This window comes from Pantherophis guttatus, chromosome 16 (genome assembly GCF_059756535.1).
Source record: "Pantherophis guttatus breed Tessera chromosome 16, ASM5975653v1, whole genome shotgun sequence".
In the NCBI taxonomy this organism is placed as follows: Eukaryota; Metazoa; Chordata; class Lepidosauria; order Squamata; family Colubridae; genus Pantherophis; species Pantherophis guttatus.
The window spans coordinates 15913187-15937084 of NC_142078.1; the positions used below are offsets into that span (position 1 = coordinate 15913187).

General features: G+C 44.2%; 1 protein-coding gene across 4 annotated transcripts in view; it reads right to left on the reverse strand.

Annotated features, from left to right (window-relative positions):
- The window catches only part of NTNG2 (netrin G2), a 51596-nt gene that overhangs the window by 25396 nt on the left and 2302 nt on the right, over nt 1–23898 (reverse strand). For 2 of the 4 annotated variants that reach the window (XM_060684590.2, XM_060684588.2), the window contains exon 2: nt 19268–20501. In XM_060684590.2, coding sequence (XP_060540573.2) covers nt 19268–19480 — 213 coding nt within the window. In that variant the 5' untranslated portion in view covers nt 19481–20501. Of the gene's footprint in view, nt 1–3256; nt 3381–19267; nt 20502–23204; nt 23294–23898 lie in introns of those variants that run through there. The other 2 variants (XM_087880000.1, XM_087879999.1) reach the window with 2 other exon arrangements.

A 23898-nucleotide genomic window follows, 5' to 3' on the forward strand; every position in this document is an offset into this window, starting at 1 on the left:
GAAAAAAAATGCCTTTAAAAGCCTCTGACGATCCCAGCTGAGTTGCTTGATCTCAGCGGCTTTTAAAACCTGGTTAACCCCTGGTTCAAAGAAATCGCTTTAATCAGCGGATTGGTCTGCTTAAAAAAAAAGGGGGGGGGATTTAATTTTTTTTAATTTTCAACATCACGAAAGGAGAAGGAGCTTGCCAGCTCCGACTCCCCTCCTCCAGCGGTGGGATTCAGCCGGTTCGCACCACTTCGGGAGAACCGGTTTGTTAACTTTCTGAGCAGTTTGGCGAACTGGTTCTTGGAAGAAATCATTAACCGGTTGTTAAATTATTTGAATCCCGCCACTGCCCTCCTTCCCTGTATATTTTAAGTAAAATTGTTATTAATAGCTTAGCCGTCGAATTTATTTCTTTATTTATTTTTGTAAAGCAGGCATCTGTTCGGAATGCAAAAGCTAGGAGATCGCGGTGTGCATGGAAAAAGGAACAAACCACAATCATGAATTTATTGTCCTTGACGTAACCCACAAGCAGCTGAAAGCACATTTTTGAGAAAAGCAACAAAAACAATCAGACAACAGCTACGCGCATGGACGCACGTGCGCCATAATCCTTGCGGCCTCCAACATGACTCAGCTGCTGCCTTTTTAAGCCCCCATTTCTCTACAAACTGCTTTTATTTCAAAGCTGGATTAACGCAGCATAATAAATATTCGATGTGGCTTTTGCCAGACACAACCGTCAAGAGCTACACGCAGGGTACAATAAGCAAAATAAATGCGCCGGGGTTACAACTTAATGTAGCGGCCTGCTTCACGCAACCTCATACGGCTGTGTTCTCACATGATAAACAAACAAACAAACAAAAAACTACCAAACTTTCTTTTAACCGAGTTTAGCATTTTGGTTGAAAGGGGGTCAGGTCCATATTTTAAATACACAAAATGTGCCAAGTAAAACAGGTGTTTTCTGTTTCTTCTCTTGGCAAGAAATTTGGGGGGGAAATTTTTCACCAAATCGTATCTGGCAGAGGGGATGGAAGGACTTACGAATGGACAAGCATTTGTCTGAAGTGGTGCAGGGTTTCCTGCCTAAGCAGGGGGTTGGACTAGAAGACCTCCAAGGTCCCTTCCAACTCTCTATTCTATTCTATTCTTCTATTCTATTCTTCTACTCTACTCTATAGTCTATTCTATTCTATTCTATTCTATTCTATTCTTTACTCTATATTCTATTCTATTCTATTCTATTCTATTATGTTCTGTTCTGTTCTGTTCTATTCTATTCTATTCTTCTATTCTACTCTATATTCTATTATTCTATTCTATTCTATTCTTTACTCTATATTCTATTCTATTCTATTCTATTCTATTCTATTCTATTCTATTCTATTCTACTCTACGTTCTATTCTATTCTATTCTATTTATTTATTTATTCCAATCTTCTCTTCTTTTCTCTTCTCTTCTAGAGTAGAGTAGAGTAGAGTAGAGTAGAGTAGAGTAGAGTAGAGTAGAGTAGAATAGAACATAACAGAACAGAACAGAACATAATAGAATAGAATAGAATAGAATATAGAGTAAAGAATAGAATAGAATAGAATAATAGAATATAGAGTAGAATAGAAGAATAGAATAGAATAGAACAGAACAGAACAGAACATAATAGAATAGAATAGAATAGAATAGAATATAGAGTAAAGAATAAAATAGAATAGAATAGAATAGAATAGAATAGACTATAGAGTAGAGTAGAAGAATAGAATAGAAGAATAGAATAGAAGAATAGAATAGAATAGAACAGAACATAATAGAATAGAATAGAATAGAATATAGAGTAGAGTAGAAGAATAAAATAGAATAGAATAGAATAGAACAGAACATAATAGAATAGAATAGAATAGAATAGAATATAGAGTAGAGTAGAAGAATAAAATAGAGTAGAGTAGAGTAGAGTAGAGTAGAGTAGAGTAGAGTAGAGTAGAGTAGAGTAAAACTGGAAGGGACCTTGGAGGTCTTCTAGTCCAGCTTCCTGCTCAAGCAGGGGAAACTATACCATTTCAGACAAGTGGCTGTCTAGTCTCTTTTTAAAAACCTCCAGTGATGGAGCAGCCACAACTTCTGGAGGCAAGGAGTTCCACTGGTTAGTTCTTCATATTCTTAGGAAACGTCGCCATAGTTCTAGATTGGATTTTTTTTCTGATAAGTTTCCATCCGTTCCTTCTTGTCCTTCCCCGGGGTTCTTTGGAGAAGAGGTTTAAATTGAAAGTGTGTGTATGTAGACGGGAATTAAAGGATCCCCCTCCCTCACACTTTCCGCCTCCTACTACAGAGTCAAACTTGAGTAGAAGCCGGCTGAGACCCAGCACCCCATATATAACATTTGAAGATAATTAAACGTCTCCCTCCGAGGCATAAATTGATAACCCACCAAAAGATCAGGCAGGAATTCCTAGTGATATTTGCCGACAATTAATTTCAATTCCATTCACAGGCTTGGAGGAAGGGAGCTGCCTTAATTAATTTAGAGTGATTACCACTAATAGCTAGTAAGTGGGAAAACACGGAGCGCAGAGACTATCAAATTGCAAGGGCAAAAATAAGAAGCAGCCGAAAGGATAAATGCATTTTGCCAACATTGCCGGCGGTAAAAAGGGGAGCCGTTTGTTGTTGTTAATAAAACGGGGTCCTTTTCGTCTTCCTGTCGCCCCTCTCTCTCTCTTTTTTTTTTTTAGAAATAAGTTTTTATATAGATTCCAGATGTTGCCTTGCCCAAAACAAGCTGCAGTAATGCAGGTGCTCTGCCATTCTATTTAGCCACGTTTTCTAAGCCACGGGCACCCGTGCAAATTCAGACACTTGGCCACTGGTTCGTATTTACGACGGTTGGCAGTGTCCCGCGCAATTCCCCCATTTGCGACCTTCCGACGAGCGATGTCAACGGGGAAGCCAGATTCACTTAACAACCGGGCGACTCACTGATCAGCTGCAGGGATTCGCTTAACGAAAGGCGGCGAAACGGTTGCGAAACTCGCTGAACCAACGTCTCGCTTAACGAGAGAAAGTTTTGGGCTCCGTTGCGGTCGTTAAGTCGAGGACTAGCTGTAGGCGATCCTTCTCCGGTGTCCTTCGCCTGATGGCATCCGTCGTGTCTCCTCGGAGGAAGCCGAAGGAAATAAGAGTTGGCACAGCCACGAGTTAAATTAAGCCGCCAGAGCTCGAACCTACTACGGTGGTCTTGAATTTCTGAATTTCTCCTTCTCTTCGTACCTTCTGGGATGGGGAGGGACGATCGATCCGCTGCTTCTTTCCCAGACCTCCAAGGCTGGTTTTGAATTTCTCTCTCCGTGACTTCCCAACGAAAAAGGCCGCTGGGCTCCAAAGTCATCCGTGGCAACTCCCTGGCAAGCGAGACGGGGTTGCTTGGCTTGCCATGAATCAGCGGAAAAAGATGCTGCCATCGGAGGCAGAAAAGGTTTGGTCCGAGCCTGCCCTTTTGCTGCCCTGCTTCTCCTGCGTTTCCCTCCCAGTTAACGTTGGCCTTTCTCAGCATCGCTTGAGCTCTTCGCCCCTTGGCGGGGTGCTTCCCTTGGCAGTGTGTGTGTGTGTGTGTAAGAAACCATTATTGGTCTTTTCTGTTTGTATGCAAAACGATGGTCAGCATTCGCCTTCCCTTTCCTTCTTCCCTTTCCTTCTCTTTCCTTCTTTCCTTTTCTTCCCTTTCCTTCCCTTCCTTTTCCACTTCCCTTTCCTTCTCTTTCCTTCTTTCCTTTTCTTCCCTTTCCTTCCCTTCTTCCCTTTCCTTCCCTTCTTCCCTTCCCTTCCTTTTCCACTTCCCTTTCCTTCTCTTTCCTTCTTTCCTTTCCTTCTCTTTCCTTCTTTCCTTCCCTTCCCTTTCCCTTCCCCTTCCCTTCTCTTTCCTTCTTTCCTTTCCTTCCCTTCCCTTTCCTTCTTCCCTTCCCTTCCTTTTCCACTTCCCTTTCCTTCTCTTTCCTTCTTTCCTTTCCTTCTTTCCTTTCCTTTCCTTCCCTTTCCTTCTTTCCTTCCCTTCCCTTTCCCTTTCCCCTTCCCTTCTCTTTCCTTCTTTCCTTTTCTTCCCTTTCCTTCTTCCCTTCCCTCCCTTTTCCACTTCCCTTCCCTTCTCTTTCCTTCTTCCCTTCCCTTTCCTTCCCTTCCCTTTCCTTCCCTTCCCTTTCCCCTTCCCTTCTCTTTCCTTCTTTTCTTTCCTTCCCTTTCCTTTCCTTTCCTTCTTCCCTTCCCTTCCTTTTCCACTTCCCTTTCCTTTCCGTTCCTTCTTTCCTTTCCTTCCCTTCCCTTCTCTTTCCTCTTTCCCTTCCCTTTCCTTTCCACTTCCCTTCCCTTCCCCACCTCTTCCTCTTCTCCCCATCCTTTCATTTCCCCATCTCTCCCTTTCCCTTCCCCTTTTCCCTCCGGTTGGGATTCTTTTTACCCTAGCAGCAATTCTGGAATTCTTGTTATTAAGAGATTATTGCATTAAGAGCCAGGGGGAGCGACCAAATTTAAAAAAAAAAAAAAAAAAAGAGGGTGTGTGTGTGAGGAGGGGGAATTGGGTTTTGAATGGGAGCCGGCAGCTGGTAGATCTTCAAACCCATCTGTCTTTTTTCTCTCTCCGGTTGCCAAGCCCAGCAGGCGGGAGGACGCCTGGCCGATAAGAACCGACAACTTTATGCGACAAGCGGGAGTCTGGCAAAGCCGTGCGGAGAACAAAGCGTTGTGGTCTCTTAACCCTTGTGCTTTGTGTTGTTAACAATGGATCCGCGGCAAGCCAACTGTTGATCAGCGGTATTAACCCTCCGTGATAGGTTGTGATCTGCCATACGTTACACTTTCGGTGCTTTTCAACCAGGGTTTATTTTGTCAAGACAAAACCGTAATTCGGTACAAGGTAAGTCCTCGGACGTACGACCGAAGTTCAGCCCAATCTTTCTGTTGCTAAGCGGGGCAATTGGTAACTGCATGTTGACCTCAGGACACGGCAACTGTCATAACTACGAGTCAGTTGTGAATTTTGATCCTGTGACCATGGGAACGCTGCAACCGCTGTTAAGTGTGAAAATCGGTCATAAGTCTCCTTTTTCCCGTTCGTTGTAACTTTGAATGGTCACTAAACGAACTGTTGAAAGTCAAGGATTGCCTTGTACTGACCGCACATACATTTTACACATCACTGTGACAGTGGTGGTTGTCGTGACCTAGGCCCAAATTTTATTCAAACCGCTGAGAATTACTTCATTCCCAGCGTCTTTCAACTAAATTAAAGCAAATTCCTCCCAACACAAAATTCCTCAGTCCTATCGCAAACCTTGGTCCAATTAGGCAAACTGCCAAAGGCCTTTCTTGGCAAACGTTCAGAAGTCACAGATACAAAAATAAATAACAAGACATAGATGAAGATGAAGCTACCAACGTTGTTTTCTGGCAAAGCCCAAACCCCGTTGCTGGTCTGTTTTAAGCCTTATGGGAGGGGCCAATCATCTTTTGGCCTTACTCCTGAGTTGTCCTTTTCGCTTGAGCTGCTCTTGCCTTCTGGCAGCTCTTCTCATGCGTGCACTAGGAAGAGGCTCCTCCTGTTCCTCTGCCTCACTCCTATCAGGCTCTGGAGTCCGCACCTCACTCCCCGATGGCCCTGGCCCCATCTTTGCCTCCGACGCAGTGCCCTCATCCGGGCCTTCCCCAGCCTCCAGGACTGGCCCATTATCCTCCTAAGCCTCATCGCTGTCCGACTCCGCTGTCAGCTCCGCTGGCAGACCATAACAGAGGTTTTCAAATTTTTTTACTACCGGTTCTGTGGGTGTGGCTTAGTGGGTGTGGCAATGCTTGGGGTGTGTGGCTTGGTGGGCATGGTAGGGGAAGGATACTGTAAAATCTCCATTCCCACCCCACTCCAGGGGAAGGATACTACAAAATCTCCATTCCCTCCCGAAGGGAAGGATACTGCAAAATCTCCATTCCCTCCCCACTCCAGGGGAAGGATACTGCAAAATCTCCATTCCCTCCCCACTCCAGGGGAAGGATACTGCAAAATCCCCATTTCCTCCCGATCAGCCGGGACTTGGGAGGCAGAGAATAGATGGGGGTGGGGCCGGTCAGAGGTGGCATTTACCGGTTCTCCGAACTACTCAAAATTTCCGCTTCCGGTTCTCCCGAACTGGTCAGAACCTGCTGAAACCCACCTCTGCACTGTGGCACATTGGAAGCCCTTTACACACAGGACTTTACACAAGTTTATGAATTCAACTTCTGTCCCTTTTTTTTTACTCCTCCCTTCCTTCCTCTGCCTTTACGTTCATATTAGCCGGCTTCTGCACAACGAATTTGTGGTTATTATTTTTTTTTTTTAAAAAAACCAAGAAATAAAATTCCCATTAAAATCGCTGTGCCTTTTCATACATCGTTCCCCCGATAAATAAGCTTTTCAGATGCGCTTTTTTCATCCGTTGGGTTGATTAAATAAATGCTCATTCATTTAGAGTCTCAATCTGGCTTAATATGCAGTTCCTTGGAGCCGTTTTCTACTCTTCTGCCCCATTTGCTTACACACCATGGGCTCCTTGCTTAGAAGTATGCGCCGGGCGTATCGTTTCGGTATGGATTTTTATTGAAGTTGTTCAAAACTCCCCAACGTCCACAAATCTGAAGAGTGAATGATGTATATATCGATCTCGGAAAATGCATTCCGTACGGACAAACCAGACACGAATTGAACAACCATTTTTCAATTCCTACTAGCCATAAGGCCAGCCAGCAAAACTTAAATTAAAATCTATCACTTTACAAAATATCTTCCCCCACCCCCTCTTTTACCCATGTGGCTTACTCATGGGTAAAAGATTGATAGCTTTTCTTTTTTTTTTTAATATATAAGGATTTGGGTTTGCAGGTAATCATCTCATTTTTCCAGGTTTACAGAAAATGAACTATAAACTAATCGCGGATTCACAGAACGTATGAAGATTTAAAAAGAAATTCCAGTCAAGTTTAATTCTAACCAACCTTGCACTCTTTGGCATATTATATAAATTTGGGCATTCGGATTTTTTTTTTTTTAAATTTAAAATGACTTCCGATTCTTTCTCCTACAAAGTGCCAAGAAAAAACAACAACAAAAAAAGGAATTTATAGATTTCTCTTCACCTTGTGATCCAAAGTGATGAGTTTGTAACACGGAGGGTGAAGGATGATAAAACCCCCACCCTTACTGGGAAATTCACATTACATGCATTTCTATAATGACAAGGAAAACTATTCCATCTCCGTTTTTTTTCTGAGGCCGTCGTAACTTCGAACTGCCATTAAATGAATGCTCATAAATTGAGGACTATCTATATTGTTTTCCCCCCCAAAAAATCAAAAGACAATATAAGAAATAGAATCTTAGGTCTGGAAGGGTCCCTGGAGGTCTTCTAGTCCAACCCCCTGCTCAAATCAGAAGAGCTTATACTATCCCGGTCAAATGGTTGTCCAATCTCTTCTTGAAAACCTCCAGTGATGGAGCACCCATAACTTGTAACGTCAAGCCATTCCACTGATTATAACAGAATAATAGAGGTGGAAAGACTTTGGGGATCTTCTAGTCCAACCCAACTCAACCCAACTCAACCAAGAGACCCTATCCCTTTCTGGACAAATGGCCGTCCAATCTCTTCTTGAAAATCTCCAGTGGTGGAGCACCCACAACTTGTAACGTCAAGCCATTCCACTGATTATAACAGAATAATAGAGGTAGAAAGACTTTGGGGATCTTCTAGTCCAACCCAACTCAACCCAACTCAACCCAACTCAAGCAAGAGACCCTATCCCTTTCTGGACAAATGGCCGTCGAATCTCTTCTTGAAAACCTCCAGTAATGGAGCACCCATAACTTGTAATGTCAAGCCATTCCACTGATTATAACAGAATAATAGAGGTGGAAAGACTTTGGAGATCTTCTAATCCAACCCAACTCAACCAAGAGATCCTATCCCTTTCTGGACAAATGGCCGTCCAATCTCTTCTTGAAAACCTCCAGTGATGGAGCATCCACAACTTCTGGAGGCAAATTGTTCCACTGATTAATTGTTCTCATTGTCAAGAAATCTCTCCTTAATTCTAGGCTGCTTCTCTCCTTGATTGGTTTCCATCCATTCCTTCCCGTCCTGCCTTTGAGGCGTCGGACCTGCGTTTCCTCTCCCATTCCCACATTCCACGCAGATTATAGGACTGTTTCGGAGTGGGGTTAATGTTTCTAGGTCGGGAATTGTGCCACTAAGGAGATTATCTCCCTCTCCAGACTGATGCCGAGAGACATCGAAAGCTTGATACGCTCATCTTCCAGGGCCTCATTATTTTAGAAGCGCCTTCGTGATGTCGCTATTGTATCAGTGGCCGAGGTGGGTTTGGCTTGCCTCCCTCTGACAACCTGACGTCAGCCTTTTAAAAGAGCTGATCCTCTTAGGCTTAGAATTGCCCCCAATCTCTTGATCCCCAATACGAACCAGGGGAGCCAAAGGGAACCATGGTGTTTTGAAAAGCAAGTGATTCTGGGCGGACTCCCTTCCAACCCGGCAGGCCAGCGATCACGTCTGGCACCATCAAACCCAAAAGCATCAAAATCAGCGTGTGGGTTAGGAGGCCCAACCAGCAGGATTTCGGAAAAAAAAACATCCTTTCTTTTGACAGCTTTACAGGTTAAGGCAGTGGTGAAATTCATTTTTTTTTTTTTTGCTATCGGTTCTGTGGGCGTGGCTTAGTGGATGTGGTTGGCGTGGTGTGGCTTGGTGGGCGTGGCAGGGGAAGGATCCTGCAAAATCTCCATTCCCTGCCCACTCCAGGGGGATTGCAAAATCTCCATTCCCACCCCACTCTGGGGCCAGCCAGAGGTGGCATTTGCCGGTTCTCCGAACTACTCAAAATTTCCGCTACCGGTTCTCCAGAACCTGTGAGAACCTGCTGGATTTCACCCCGGGTTATGGGTTAGGCAGGGTACGTACGACCCACAATTAAAAACCAGAAGTTCCGTCGTGAGCTTGTTGCAGTGGTAAGTCAAGTTGGACTTCATTTCGCAACAATTTTTTTACAACAATGGCATGATTTAACAAAATCTCACAGAGGCAAAGTAAATCAAAGCTGTTGTTAAGAGAATTCAGGTTACCCAATGGATGTTTCCTTCCTTCCTTCCTTCCTTCCTTCCTTCCTTCCTTCCTTCCTTCCTTCCTTCCTCCCTCCCTCCCTCCCTCCCTCCCTCCTGACTTCATTTCCTTTCTCTCTCCCTGCTTCCTTCCTTCCTTCCTTCTACCCTCCCTCCCTCCTTGGTCTCTACTTCTCTCCCTCCTGACTTCACCTTCCTCCCTCCCTCCCTCCCTCCCTCCCTCCCTCCCTTCCTTCATTCTTCCCTCCCTCTCTCTCTCTCCCTCTCTGCCTCCCTCTGAATCCTTCCTTTCTCCCTCCCTGCTTCCTTCCTTCCTTCCTCTTTCCTTCCTTCCCTCCCTCCTGACTTTTCCTTCCTTCCTTTCTTCTTCCCTCTTCTCCCTACTGATTTCACCTTCCTCCCTCCCTCTTTCCTTCCTTCCCTCCCTCCCTCCTGACTTCACCTTCCTTCTTCCCTCCTTCCCTCCCATTCTCCCTCCCTCTTTCCTTCCTTCCCTCCCTCCCTCCTGACTTTTCCTTCCTTCCTTCCTTCTTCCCTCCCCTCCCTCCTGACTTGAATTTCTCTTCTCCCTCCCTCCCTCCTCTCTCCCTCCCTCCCTCCCTGGGCCTCAGCCAACCAAATGCAGTTTAACAGGTTCAGAGAATGTGCTATTATTAAACACATCTCGTATGGTTTGACCACCGTCCAGATACGGAAAGGCGAGATGAGCCGAACATTGCATAAGAAGCCTGGCACGCCAGGAAAAAGCGACGGGGAGGCCAGAGGCAAATAAAATGCCCCAAAGAGGTGGACATCAGCCCTGAGCTGCTGTGGGAGACCAGCTTGGGAGTTTCCTGCATTGCTATGTTTCCCGAGCCCTCTGCCTCCAATCGCTTCCCTAAAAACCGAAGGCATCCCGAAAAGGACTCGCCACCGTCCCACTGGCAAGGAAAAAACAGCAGCCCAGAAACGCCGCAGCCTCCAGCTATGACAACGCAAAGTGCATTATTGATTCAGGCGGGAGAAGAAAAGGGGGAAAAATGCTTAGGACGCTGGAAAAGAAGGCTGCTCTTTGAAAGGCGCTCTGCCGCCTGCCCTCTCTATTTGCAGCTTTGCAGGGCCATAAATATTTTATTAATGTTTTTTTTTTTAAAAAAAAGGGGGGGATGGGGGGGTTTTCTGCAGGTCTGGCTAATTCAAGCGCAGGGCAGGGTTGAGAAACAGCAGAGGATGGAGAGAGAGAGACAGAGAGACAGAAAAGAGAGAGAGAAAGAGACAGAGAGAAAGAGGGGGAGAAAGAGAGAAAGAAAGAGAGACAGAGAGAGAGAGAAAAGAGAGAGAAAAAAGAGAAAGAGAGAAAGAGAGAGACAGAAAGAGATAAACAGAGAGAGGGAGAAAAAGAGACAGAGAAGAGAGAGTGAAGAGAGAGAAACAAACACAGAGAAAGACAGAGAAAGACAGAGAGAGAGACAGAGAGAGAGAAAGGAAGAGAGACAGAGAGAGACAGAGAGAAAGGAAGAGAAAGACAGAGAAAAACAGAGAGAGAGACAGAGAGAGAAAGACAGAGAGAGAAAGGAAGAGAAAGACAGAGAGAAAGACAGAGAGAGAGACAGAGAGAGAAAGGAAGAGAAAGACACAGAGAGAAAGGAAGAGAGAGACAGAGAGAGAAAGAGAGAGAAAAGAAGAGAGAGACAGAGAGAGAAAGGAAGAGAGAGACAGAGAGAGAGAAAGGAAGAGAGAGACAGAGAGAGAAAGAGAGAGAGAGAGAAAGGTGAATCTGTGAATCTGGCTTCCCCATTGACTTCGCTTGCCAGAAGGTCACAAAAAGGGATCATGTGACACACACACATACCCTCCCCAGGATGCCGCCACCGTCATAAATACGAATCAGTTGCCACGCATCTCAATTTTGATCTGGTGGCCATGGGGATCCTGCAACGGTCGTTAAGTGTGAAAAACAGCCCTTCTGTTTCCCAGTGCCGTTGTAATCTTGAAAGGTCGCTAAACGAACTGCTATCAATCAGGAACGACCGGCACATGTGTTCAGGCGTTCGCAAAGAAACTTCCTTGGCGTAGACAAGTTTCTGAAGTTCAGCATGGGATCCTCACGTCTTGATGGATCCCCGAGACCTTCTTGTAGCAACAAATTGGGAGTTGGTGCTCGCTTTAGCAATAGTAAATTACTCTTCATTTCTCTTAATGTCGCAGCTGCTTAACTTGAATTAGCAACGGTTGGGCGCTTGACTGGCGAAAGAATTAGGCGGAATTTATGATCGTTTCCAGACAGGATTGCAATGAAACTGAAACAAGGGTTGGGCGAGTTAGAAAAGGCCTTCTCTCTCTTTCTCTCTTGAAAGGAGAAGAGTACAGAATAACAGAGCTGGAAGGGACCTTGGAGGTCTTCTAGTCCAACCCCATGCTCAGGCAGGAAGCCCTATACCATTCTAGAGAAATGGTTGTCCAATCTCTTCTTAAAAACTTCCAGTGTTGGAGCATTCACAACTTCTTGGAGGCAACTTCCATTCCACTGATTAATTGTCCTCACTGTCAGGAAATTTCTCCTTAATTCCAGGTTGCTTCTCTCCTTGATGAGTTTCCATCTGTTGCTTCTTCTCCTGCCCTCAGATACTTTGGAGAACAGGTTGACTCAGATATTGGAAGACTGCTACCAGGTTACCCCTGGTCCGTCTTCTAATTAGACTTCTTCTTGTTGTTGTTAGTTGCAAAGTCGTGTCCGACCCATCACGACCCCATGGACAACGTTCCTCCAGGCCTTCCTGTCCTCTACCATCCTCTGGAGTCCATTTAAGCTCACGCCAACTACTTCAGTGGCTCCATCCAGCCTCCTCGTTCTCTGTCGTCCTCTTCTTCTTTTTCATTCAATCTTTCCCAGCATTAGGCTCTTCTCCAGGGAGTCCTTCCTTCTCATTCGGTGGCCAAAGCATTTGAGTTTCCTCTTCAGGATCTGGTCTTCCAAAGAGCAGTCAGGGTTGATCTCCTCTAGAACTGACCGGATGGATCACCTTGCAGTCCAAGGGACTCGCAGGAGTCTTCTCCAGCACCAGAGTTCAAAGGCCTCCATTCTTTGGCGCTCAGCCTTCCTTATGGTCCAACTTTCACAGCCATCCATCACAACTGGGAAAACCATCGCCTTGACTATACGCTCTTTTGTTGGCAGGGTGATGTCTCTGCGTTTAGTAGGCTGTCTAACATCCTGGGCTCAATTGTCTTCGTAAGCTGAGGACTACCTACATGACTGATTTTCGGGGGAGGGGGTGATTTTGTAATCCGACAGCTGCGTTCAGCCTCAATTAAAACTACAGACTTCCATAAATGTGTTCACAACCGATTAACAAGCTGTAAAGAGGCGAAGGATTTCTCTTCCCCACCATCCGAAGACGTCTCCGTGGTCATGTGGCCGGCATGACTCAACGCCAAAGGCGCACGGAACGCTGTTGCCTTCCCACCGAAGGTGGTCCCTATTTTTCTACTTGCATTTTTTTTTATGTGCTTTCGAACTGCTAGGTTGGCAGAAGCTGGGACAAGTCACGGGAGCTCACCCTGCTACGCGGCACTAGGGATTCAAACCGCTGAACTGCCGATCTTTCGATCGACAAGCTCATCGTCTTAGCCACTGAGCCACCGTCCCTAATATAAGGCATAATTCCCATGAAAAGTAAGGCAGAATTCCCCCTGAGTTGGTGCCGAGAAAATTCAAGCGTTTATTTAGTCTTCCAGCGGCCATTTCTTATGACATCCAACACAAACACGATGCTAAGATTGTCCTGAGTTTTTAATCACCCTGAGTTTCTTTGCACGAACTTTCTTGATGTTCTTAAGAGAAATTCTAGATGTTTTTCTCACCGAGGTCAATTCATCGGTTGCGGGTATCAAATGATGCGGTTTTGAGACCCTCACTTACCCCTTCTGTCTTCCGCTTTTGGCCCCAAACATACCTTATTAGATGGTTTTTGAATTTTTGAATATATATTTCTATAAATGTTTTCAATTGCTTTGTCATGCCCGCAGATCTCAAATACAGGGAGTCCTGGAGTTACGACCATAATAGATCCTGCCTATCATAGTTGTAAGTTGATAGTTGCCTATCATAGTTGTAAGTTGGAGGAGGAGGAGGAATAGGAAGAGGAAGGGTTATGTAGTCCTTTATGCTCCCTGAGCTTGGTGATTTTCTTGAAGATGTTTCATTACCAAACTAGGCAGTCTCATCAGTGTTGGAAGGGAGTGGGTGGAGAGAAGGAAAATAGGAGGAGGAGGAGGGAAAGCTTCTCGTCTGGACTACCTCTGAACATTTCCCCAACATTCATAAATATCAACAAACTTCCTAGCCGCTTTCCCCCCCAAATGATACCTTCTCAGAAATTAGATTTGGACTAGACTCGTAAAAGTCTCCCGGACAAAAATAGAAATGTATTTTTCTCAAAAGGAGCAGGACAAAAAAGAAATAATATTATTAACAGCCTCCTATCCACTGAAGTCATCAAGAAAGGAAAAGAAGGTTAAATTGGCCACTATTGTCTCTCTCTCCGATGAAATGGTTTATCATTCCCTGCCATCTGAAAAGAAAAAAAAAAGTTATTTTACAAGAGGAGAGCCGGAGGCTACGAAAAAGCAACTTTTTCTCTCTCGAGCAGGGGCCGGTGCCCAGATGAGCAAGTTCTTGTTTTCTGTTTGAAAGAAGCAAACTGGAGATCTTCCTCAGAAATGTTATTTTCTGGTTTCCCCGATGCGTTCATAAAGAGAAAAGAAAAATGCATAGAGAGAATGGTGGTAGGGAAACTAGGAAATACACCCATAAGGGGAAAAACATCAGCCTATTGCGGGTGTCAGCAACCTGCAGCTCCGGAGCCGCATGTGGCTCTGTTGCGGCTCCCATCATAGGCTGGTCTCACCCTCCCCTCCCAGTCAAACCTCACCTGGCCTTGGAAATCCGAGAGATACAGAGGGAGGGGGGAGAGAGGGAGAATCGGTCGCGGATATTTTGAGTAGTTCCGAGAACTGGCAAATACCACCTCTGGCTGGCCCCAGAGTGGGGTGGGAATGGAGACTTTGCAATATCCTTCCCTTGGAATGGGGTGGGAATGGGGATTTTGCAGTAGCCTTCCCCTGCCACGCCCACCAAGCCACACCACGCCCACCAAGACACGCCCACAGAACCAGTAGTAAAAAAAAAATTGAATCTCACCACTGCCATCATGGCTATGTTTGCCCCACATGCTATCCTATAAAAAAAGGTTGCAACGGCCCTCCAGAACTCAAGTTTCCAGAACTCAAAATACAACATTAAAAATAAATAAATAAATAAATAAAATTCGGGGTGAGAGCCTAAAACTGTCGGTTCATTTCCTCCTTCACCCCTTAATTAGATCCAATCTACGCCAACGGCTTCAAATGCCGGTTTCTGAAACTTTTAAAACAAAGACACGGAACTAGTTAAGAGTTTTTATGGAGACTTTTTTTAAAACATTTTTTTTTTAAAAAAAAAAGGGAAAAGAGAGAACGAAATATGCCCTTAATGCTCCTTTCCATCCATTATTCAGCATCTCCAAGCCGATAATGAGATCTAAAACCGACCTTTAGGGTTTTTTTTTTTTTTCCTCCTGAGTTTTACCTTTGATCTAAAAAACATCATTAGCTCCCTGCCTTGTTATGCAAGGCGGAATTTTGCCCTCAGCTCTGCTTCCTTGTGGCTGTAGAGCCCGGGATGACTGGTAACATTTGGAGAAAAGAGGGGGGGAAAAAATCCAAATTTGAGGGGTGGAAAATCCAGATTCATTTCCACCTTCTCTTTCTCCATTCTCATGCATTGAGAAACTTCCTGGAATTGAAGAAGGAATACATAAACAGTTTTGGACACCTTGATACCGAAAGAAAGAAAGAAAGAAAGAAAGAAAGAAAGAAAGAAAGAAAGAAAGAAAGGACATTGAGATTCTAGAAAGAGTGCAGAGAAGAGCAACAAAGATGATTTGGGGGCTGTAAGAGGCTAAAACATATGAAGAACAGTTGCAGGAACTGGATATGTCTAGGTTGATGAAGAGAAGGACCAGGGGAGACATGATAGCAGTGTCCCAATATCTCAGGGGCTGCCCCCAAAGAAGAGGGAGTCAAGCTGTTCTCCAAAGCACCTGAAGGCAGGACAAGAAGCAATGGGTGGAAACTCATCAAGGAGAGAAGCAACCGAGAACTAAGGAGAAATTCCCTGACAGGGAGACCAATTAATCTGTGGAATCGCTTCCCTCAAGAAGTTGTGTTGTATGTATTTTAATCTTGGCTGTTCACCGCCCTGAGTCCTTCGGGAGAAGGGCGGTATAGAAATTTAATAAATAATAATAATAATAAATTCCAGGGGAAGGATACTGCAAAATCCCCATTCCCTCCCCACTCCTGGGGGAAGGATATTGCAAAATCTCCATTCCCACCCCACTCTGGGGCCGGCCAATTTGCTGGTTCTCTGAACTACTCAAAATTTCCGCTACCGGTTCTGCAGAACCTGTTAGAACCTGCTGGATTTCACCCCTGCTTCGAACTCTCTGTTATTCTATGTTCCAGGTTCTAGCTCCCTGCTCTTACTTGGACACCTTCACCGTAGCATCACAGTGGAGATGTCTAGACCAGCCAATTAATGCTCCTCTTTTACTATCCCTCCGGCTTGTAACTTTTATAGATCTATTTGCAAGACAGTTGTGAAGTCAAGAGCTCTGCGGTGATTTATAAAGTAGTTGACAAAACAGCGGGATTATTTTTAATTAAAAAGGTTCCGTCTGAGCTGATGAGCTCCTCCACTTCAAAGAAGCGGTAAAGCCAAAGAAACAACATTTTCACACTCAGGTATACCCACACACACACCCTTCACTTCTGGGCATTTGTAAAGCATTCCTTTACACCTCACACTAGCTGTGAGTCACAGCTGCCATGCGGAAGCTCATTCAACGAACCTGGTATGCCGTGACTTTGCAATTCATAAAAACCACGGTTGTCAGCTTTACATGGCGTGCAAACTTGTCCACCGTCCGGTATAGATAGTCCTTGACTTACAACCTTGTGCAAAGTTACAACAGCCCTGAAAAAAGGGACTTATGACCGTTCTTTTGCACTTACGACTGTTGGGGCATCCCCGTGATCATGAGATCAAAATTCATTGGTCAACCGACTCATACTTTATGATGGTCACAGTGTCCCGGGGTCACGTGATCCCCATTTGCGACCTTCTGACAAGGTCGTAAAATGGAGCAAAGCTCACTTCACAACTGCTTCACTCAGCAACGGTTAATTGTGACCGTACGTCGAGGACTATCTATAATGAAGTCACTGATAAACAGTGACTGATGCTAAGCATAAAATTTGTTATTTTTTTTTCCTCTTTATGTGCATTTTTTAGTTTGCACTTCTCATTCCTTGTCAAAATGTTCTCCTCTCTGGGCACACTGAGAATATATCTGCTGAAAAACAAAAAAACAAAACAAAACTCCGCATTGGCAACAAGAAGGGCATCCGGCCAGTAAACTTTTAGTTCCGTTCAGTTGCCCAGATTCCACCCCACAAGGGATTACGGGATCGTTAAAAAAGGACGATTCCTTGTCAAAATGTTAGTTTTTCTTTAAGATGGAAGATGGTTTTCATCCAAAATAATAAAGATGATTAAAAATAGAGGAAGCCATGATTTTTAAAAAAAACAAAAAAAACAACTCATCCACTATCTTTCATTTAAATCAATCACAAAGGGGCAAGTTATGGCACATTACAAGCGGCAATTCCAGTAAATAAATAATGCAAAGAAAACCAAATTTGGACAACTTCCCAAAATTATATTCTGGACAATACGACCAACATGGAAGCATTATTTTCAGTAGCTTTTGAGAGTTTCTCATTATTATTAATTCTTTATGAAAGCACTATTATTATCATCATTACTGGCACAGCACAAGGATATATTTTTTTCTCCCCTCCATGGGTATTTCTCACAAAATTGCAAGAGGATTGGCATTTTACTGGATACAACTTACTGGACCAGTGGAGTATACTGTAAAACCCTTCAAGCCATATTCACACAACACACAATACAGTAAATCTTAAACCCAAGGAAGGAATCACCATTAGAATAGAATAGAAATAAGAGTAGAGTAGAGTAGAGTAGAGTAGAGTAGAGTAGAGTAGAGTAGAGTAGAGTAGAGTAGAGTTAGAAATAATAGGAATAGAATAATTCATCTAATGCCCGTTCGAAGATATGACACTGAAAAAGATGACTTATGGCCATTTCCCACACTTACGACCACTGCAGCATCTCTATGACCACGTGATCAGAATTTGGAGGCTTGGCAACTGGCATGTACTTACGTCAGTTGCAGGGCTCACCCGATCCCCTTTTGCGACCTCCTGGCCAGCAAACTCAACAGGGAAGCCAGCTTCACTTCACCACCGCGTTCCTAACTTAACAACTGCATTGACTCGCTTAACAACCCACGGCAAGAAAGGTGGCAAAATGGGAGCAAACCTCACTTACCAACGGTCTTGCTTAGTAACAGAACATAGGTCGCTCCAGTGAACACATCTTAACCGTAGTCCTCACGGCTGGAGAATTGTAAGAGTCCCACAAGATGCTGAATGGCATTTTAATCTACTTGGCCACCTGAATTGGTAAATTTATGCCATAAAGAGTCTAGGAATTCAAAATAAAATGACCATCGACGCTTTCCACTTAAGGGCAACATTGGAAGACAGATATCTTCCCGGTGACAGCTCTTACAAAGTCCTTGCCAGCAGGCTCTTCTCGGTGGGGATGATGGGAATTGACGTCCCACACCATCTGGGCAGCTTTGAGGTTCTCCAACATCACACAGACTCCATCCCCAACTTCTCTCTTCAATGGACATTCCAAATGTCCCTCAATTTCCTGAGTTTGCACACGACAATAACTCCCAGACTGTGTCTACACACACACACACACACTTAATTTTCCAGCCCCATCTTCATGTTTAGACACTAATTAATGAGGAAGCAGGGAGACTCTGATTATTCCTGTTGTGGCCATATTTAAATTCAGGAATCCAGCATAGCTATTGATCCTTAAAAAGCAGCAAAGAGACGGCTTTAAGCCAACGCAACTCATTTTGTCTACCCAGCCAATTCTGCCAGCAAAATTGGCCGGCAAAAAATAATAATAAGACCTCTTCCCCACCCTTACTCTACCTTCTTGTAAAGCCATCTCTGACCATCATCTTTGGGATCAGGGATATTACGGAATGAGATAACGCAACACAATAACAGACTTGGGAGGGACCTTCGGAGGTCTTTTAGTCCAACCCCCTGCTCAGTCAGGAAACCCTACACCACTTCAGACCAATGGTAATCCAACCTCTTCTTAAAAACGTCCAATGTTGGAGCATTCACAACTTCTGGAGGCCAGTTGTTCCACTGATTCATTGTTCTCACTATCAGGAAATTTCTCCTTAGTTGTAGGTTGCTTCTCTCCTTGGTTAGTTTCCATCCGTTGCTTCTTGTTCTACCAATCAGCAACGGATTAGGGGACTGGAGACTAAAACATATGAAGAACGGTTGCAGGAACTGGGTATGTTTAGTTTAATGAACAGAAGGACTTGGGGGGTGACATGATAGCAGTCTTCCAATATCTCAGGGGCTGCCCCAAAGAAGAGGGAGTCAAGCTATTCTCCAAAGCCCCTGAAGGCAGGACAAGAAACTAATTCAAGGAAAGAAGCAACTTAGAACTAAGGAGAAATTTCCTGACAGTGAGAACAATTAATCAGTGGAACAGCCTGCCTCCAGAAGTTGTGAATGCTCCAACACTGGAAGTTTTTGAGAAGATGTTGGATAACCATTTGTCTGGTGCAGGGTTTCCTACCTAATCAGGTTGGACTAGAAGACCTCAGAGGTCCCTTCCAACTCTGTTATTCTATTCTATTCTATTCTATTCTATTCTATTCTATTCTATTCTATTCTATTCTATTCTATTCTATTCTATATCACTCCCTCCCCACTCACGACTGACCGTGGGCGGATACGTCAACCGCCTTTTTGAGGTGTTGTGTGTTGGACAGCAACCAAGATTTTGGAAGAATTGCAAAGCGCGTACTTCCGTGCCGGAGCGAAAAAAGGGGCGTACATGAAGAAGATCTACTTACATGCGTGCAAAACCGCTCGGGAGGATCCCCGCAGGTGATGCCGGAAGGTTCCACGCGGACCGTTGCAAAGTCTTTCATGGCCATCGCTTTGGGCTGGCAAGCGTAAAACTCCCACATCGGTCCATTGTCCGTGGTGACCCAGGATTTGCAGATGTCATACTGTCCCATGACCAGAAGAAGACAATGCAATAAGATGGCCACGTGGTGAAGCATGGCAGATGCAGCCAAGCAGAAGGGATTCTGGAATCGTCAGCAAGTCAGAGACTGGCTTTGGGGAAGTTCTCCGGCTCAGCATGGAAGCTTCCCACCGAAGACTGACCCTGGAGAGGTCCAGCTGAAAAGGACAATGAGGGCCATTCTCTATCTTTCCATCTTAGCCATGGGGAGCGGCTCTCCCAAGTGCCCCACTTTCCCAACTGATCAGCCGTCAAGTCTTCTTCCACTTCATCCTCTCCTTCTGTCGGCTAAGCAGTCTCGGGATGTTGAAGGTAGCCAGAGGTGACTCTCCCCGATCAATCAAGAGAGCTATCAAATTTTCATTTTGCAATGAAATCTGACCAGTCGAGGGCAGCCGGGGTAGGACATATAAGAGAGAGAGAGAGAGAGAGAGAGAGAGAGAGAGAGAGAGAGAGAGAGAGAGAGAGAGAAAGAGAAACACAGAGGAAGGGGAGGAGGAGGAGAAGAAGAAAAAGAAAAAGAAGAGGAAGAGGAAGAGGAGGAGGAGAAGAAGAAAGGAGAAGAAGAAGAGAGGAGGAGGAGAAGGATGTGTGTGTGTGTGAAGAAGGGCTTAAAAAGTTACAGGGTTGAGTACAGTTAAGTTTTCATTCCCACACGGTGCTAATGGCTACGCAGCACCAAGCTGTCAAGACAAGTGCTTCTTTTCACCTTCTTTAAGGAAAAGAACATTTGAGGCTAAAAAGAAGAAAAAAATTGAACACGGGCCTCACACTTCCCTCCAAAGCGAGTCCCTTGGCCAATAATGTTTGAAAAGACAATTTCAGCCTCTGGATTTGTTTCTTAGTTTGTTTTGTTGTCGTCGTCGTTGTTTTTAAAAAAATAATCACTCCTGAATTTGGTGCCCCCTCCTTCTTCTTTTTCCTTCCTCCTCCTCCTCCTCCTTCTTTGCAGAAAACGGGAGCTGTTAGTAGAAAACTAGTTTCACACCCTTTGGCCCAGCGGCCTCTAAAGCATGTCCAGCTTCTCCAAGATGATCCAAAGGGAGAAGAAAGGCAGCCTGCAACAGAGATTTAAAAAAAAGAAAAGAAAAGAAGAAGAAGTCAGATTAGCTGGTGGGTGGGGAAAAAATAAAAGTTTTGTATCAGCAAAAGAGAGAGGAAGAGAGTCCCCAGAGACAGCATTAAAACAGAGCAACTTCTCAGAAAGAGGCTTCTAGTGTTACACGAAACGATGGGTGTGCAATATATATATATATATATTCCTGCCTTTCTCTCTCCCTTCTGTTAAATCCGGGTCACACTGTGATCCCACAGAATGATGACAAAACCAGAGTTGGTGCCTTAAGTGTGTGTGTGTATTATATATAATGTTTGTTTTCATATATATATATGATAGATAGATAGATAGATAGATAGATAGATAGATAGATATAGATAGATAGATTAAATAGATAGATAGATAGATAGATAGATAGATATAGATAGATAGATTAGATAGATAGATAGATAGATAGATAGATAGATAGATAGATAGATATGTTTTTCTATTGAGAAACCTGGTCTACCCCAACATGTGAGAGGGGGCATTCTTTATCAGCATATATATATATTCTGAGGTTTTCGCGGCTGTTTGTATGTAGGTCTTTGGTTATTCGGGTTTTCTTCTGCGTAAAATTGGAAGTGTCTTGGCGATGTTTTGACGAAGTCTCATTCGTCATCTTCAGGCTGGTGTTTTCGGCTTCGTGCTTCTAGGAGCAATGTGTGATCACAGCTCTTTCTCAGAAAACAAATATATATATAAAGCTCAGAAAACATATATATAGAGAGAGAGGGGGGGGAGAGAGGGAGAGAGAGAGGTGGGTAGGTAGATAGATAAGGAGGAGAGAGAGAGAGAGGGAAAATACCCCACAAGAATAAGCAGGAATCTAGTAAGGGGCTGAGCAGAAGCCTTAGGAAGCCAAACTCCGATAAATAATGTATCCCACAACTGAAAATTCAGCCCAGCTTCTGCCAAGAAAGATTCATCTGGACCACGAAAAAAGCAGCAGCAGCAATTTGAAAGATTCATGAGGATCCCCAAAAAAAAAAAAAAACCACCAACCCAGAAGGAGCTGTCACTTTTCCTCCCTGGGCATCTGGGAGAGAAAGATCCCAGTTCACAGAGTTCTGCTTTGCTCTGTTTGCAAACTCTGCTACAGACAGGAACCCTCCGCCCTGCACCCCTTTCCCCTCCCCATCAGGAAGCCAAAGGACCCCCACCCCACCCCCACCTCCAATTGCTTGGCCAAGCTGGAAATATTTCCTCGCTCGGTTTTGCAAAGTGCCAGCATGCCTTCGGAAGGCGCCAACTGTCTTAAACATCACCACTTTTCTCTGAAGTCTTCTCTCTCCGGAAAACTCCATCCCTTCTGCTTCCCTTCCCTTTTCTTTTTCTTTTCTTTTCTTTTCTTTTCTTTTTTTTTTAAAAAGGAAAGTAAGAAAGGTGAAAGGGCTAACCTGGTCCAGATCTGCAGGTTCCCCTTGTCTTCTAGCTCATTAGACGGTTAAATCTCCCAGCTTCTCTAGTTGAAAATAATCTCCCGTTGAAAAAAACGAGACCTGGTTACTATTTTTGAACTCAAGATTAAGCTGGGGGGGGGGAGGCTGGGACGGAGCCACGAAGAAAAAGAAGGAACGGAGGGATGCAAAAATGATGATACGAAGCCCACCTCCTTTTTCCTGACATCAGATCTGATTTTCACCTAACGTCACTGCTTCCTTACCACATCAGATTTGTCACCCATGTAATTCTGACATTAATCACCAAAAAGACGTCGCATCTCGAGGCCGTAGCAAGCCCACTGTGGGCTCCGAGGAGACATCTGTCACATTATTTGCAAGAGCCAAGAGTGGCCTTGGTGAAAGAGAGCGACTATCCAGGACACACAAAAAAAAAACAACCTATCTCCCTTTAAATCTGCAATTTTAGTCTTTGCCCCTCATGGATATTTTATAGAAATTGCTTTCCGCTGCTCTGCAAAAATTATTATTATGATCCCACAAAACGCTGGGCCGATGTTTAGAGTCCTTCCCTTCCCGCACGAGGATAAATCTTGATTATTACGAAAGACCACTTCCTAGGAAGAAGTGGAATCAATGTGGAGTCTTGATTTTCTTTTAAGAGTCCAAGGCGGCCATCCGAGACTAGTAGCTCGCCTCGCAAAATTAGATTTTATCTGGGTATCTGGATTGAGCTCCCTTGTCTTCAGTTATTGGATTAAGCCATGCTTTTGAAATAAAGGGGAAATACCAGTAGTTGCAACCCTCTGCTGGGAATTTAAGCAGTCAACTGAACGCACTTGGCAATTAAATGTAACATTTCCCAGAAAACACACACATATGCAAGAAAAAAAAAAAAGAAAGAAAGAGAAGAGAAGGAATGAACTTAGCCAAGAAAGGAAACTATACAAGAATATTATTGCTTTGCTGTTTGGAAAAGTCAGCAATCAATCCTTGAGATTTGACCATTTCTTGTTTTCTTCTATTATTTCTGCTGAAAGTTGAAACCTGAAATGGCTTGAAGGGAATTGCATTCTCCAGGAAATTTTAAAAAAAAACAACAACACAAAAAACATGCTCTTAATAGCAGAGGTAGATCGTTCCCAAGCATTTTAAGACTCCTTTCTTCAAATCCATCGTCCTACTACTCCAAAGGATGTTTTTTTTAAAAAAAAGAAGAAGAAGAAGAAGAAAGGAAGATATTCGTGGAATAACTTCCTAACCTGGAAATCAAGGCAGCCGAAGAGAAATATCTGGGGTTGGGGTGTCCTTGAAAAGTTTGGAGAGGGGAAGAAGTTGCTGTAGACAGGGCCTCCCCAAAAAAAACAAACAAAAAAACAAAACCCACAGAGATGACATTTCACAAAGTTGGATGGATTCAAGAGATGTCCTCTTTTGTTGTTCCCCTTGTCAAGCAAATTTCCTTGGCTGGCAGAGGCCTTGCAATTTTGCAAAATCACCAGGCAACCCAATACCTCATTCTTGGGCACAGTTGACTCCCGAGTTAGTCGAAGCTACAAAAGGAGGCATTTTCAACCCGCTTAACTTTGCCAGCCGAGTGAAGAATATATATATATATACATATATACATATTCTTCTTCTATAGCCTCGCCTGGATATATATATATATATAAATATCCAAGCAGGACGGAGGATTTGCTCTCCAAATGAGTAGAATGAAATGATCTAATCCAGGACGAGCAGATCCGTACCAAAATAAGCAGGGAGAAAAGTGATTCAGCTAGTACATTTTAGTCACATACACAACAGAAACACACACATACAAGGGGGGGGGAGAGAGAGAGAGAGAGAGAGGGAGGGAGAGGGAGAGAGAGAGAGAATGAGAATCATGCAGGAGAAATGCCAAGAACATAGAAAGAAATCTCTGGGGTAGTTATTCATTTCCTGTTAGGAGAT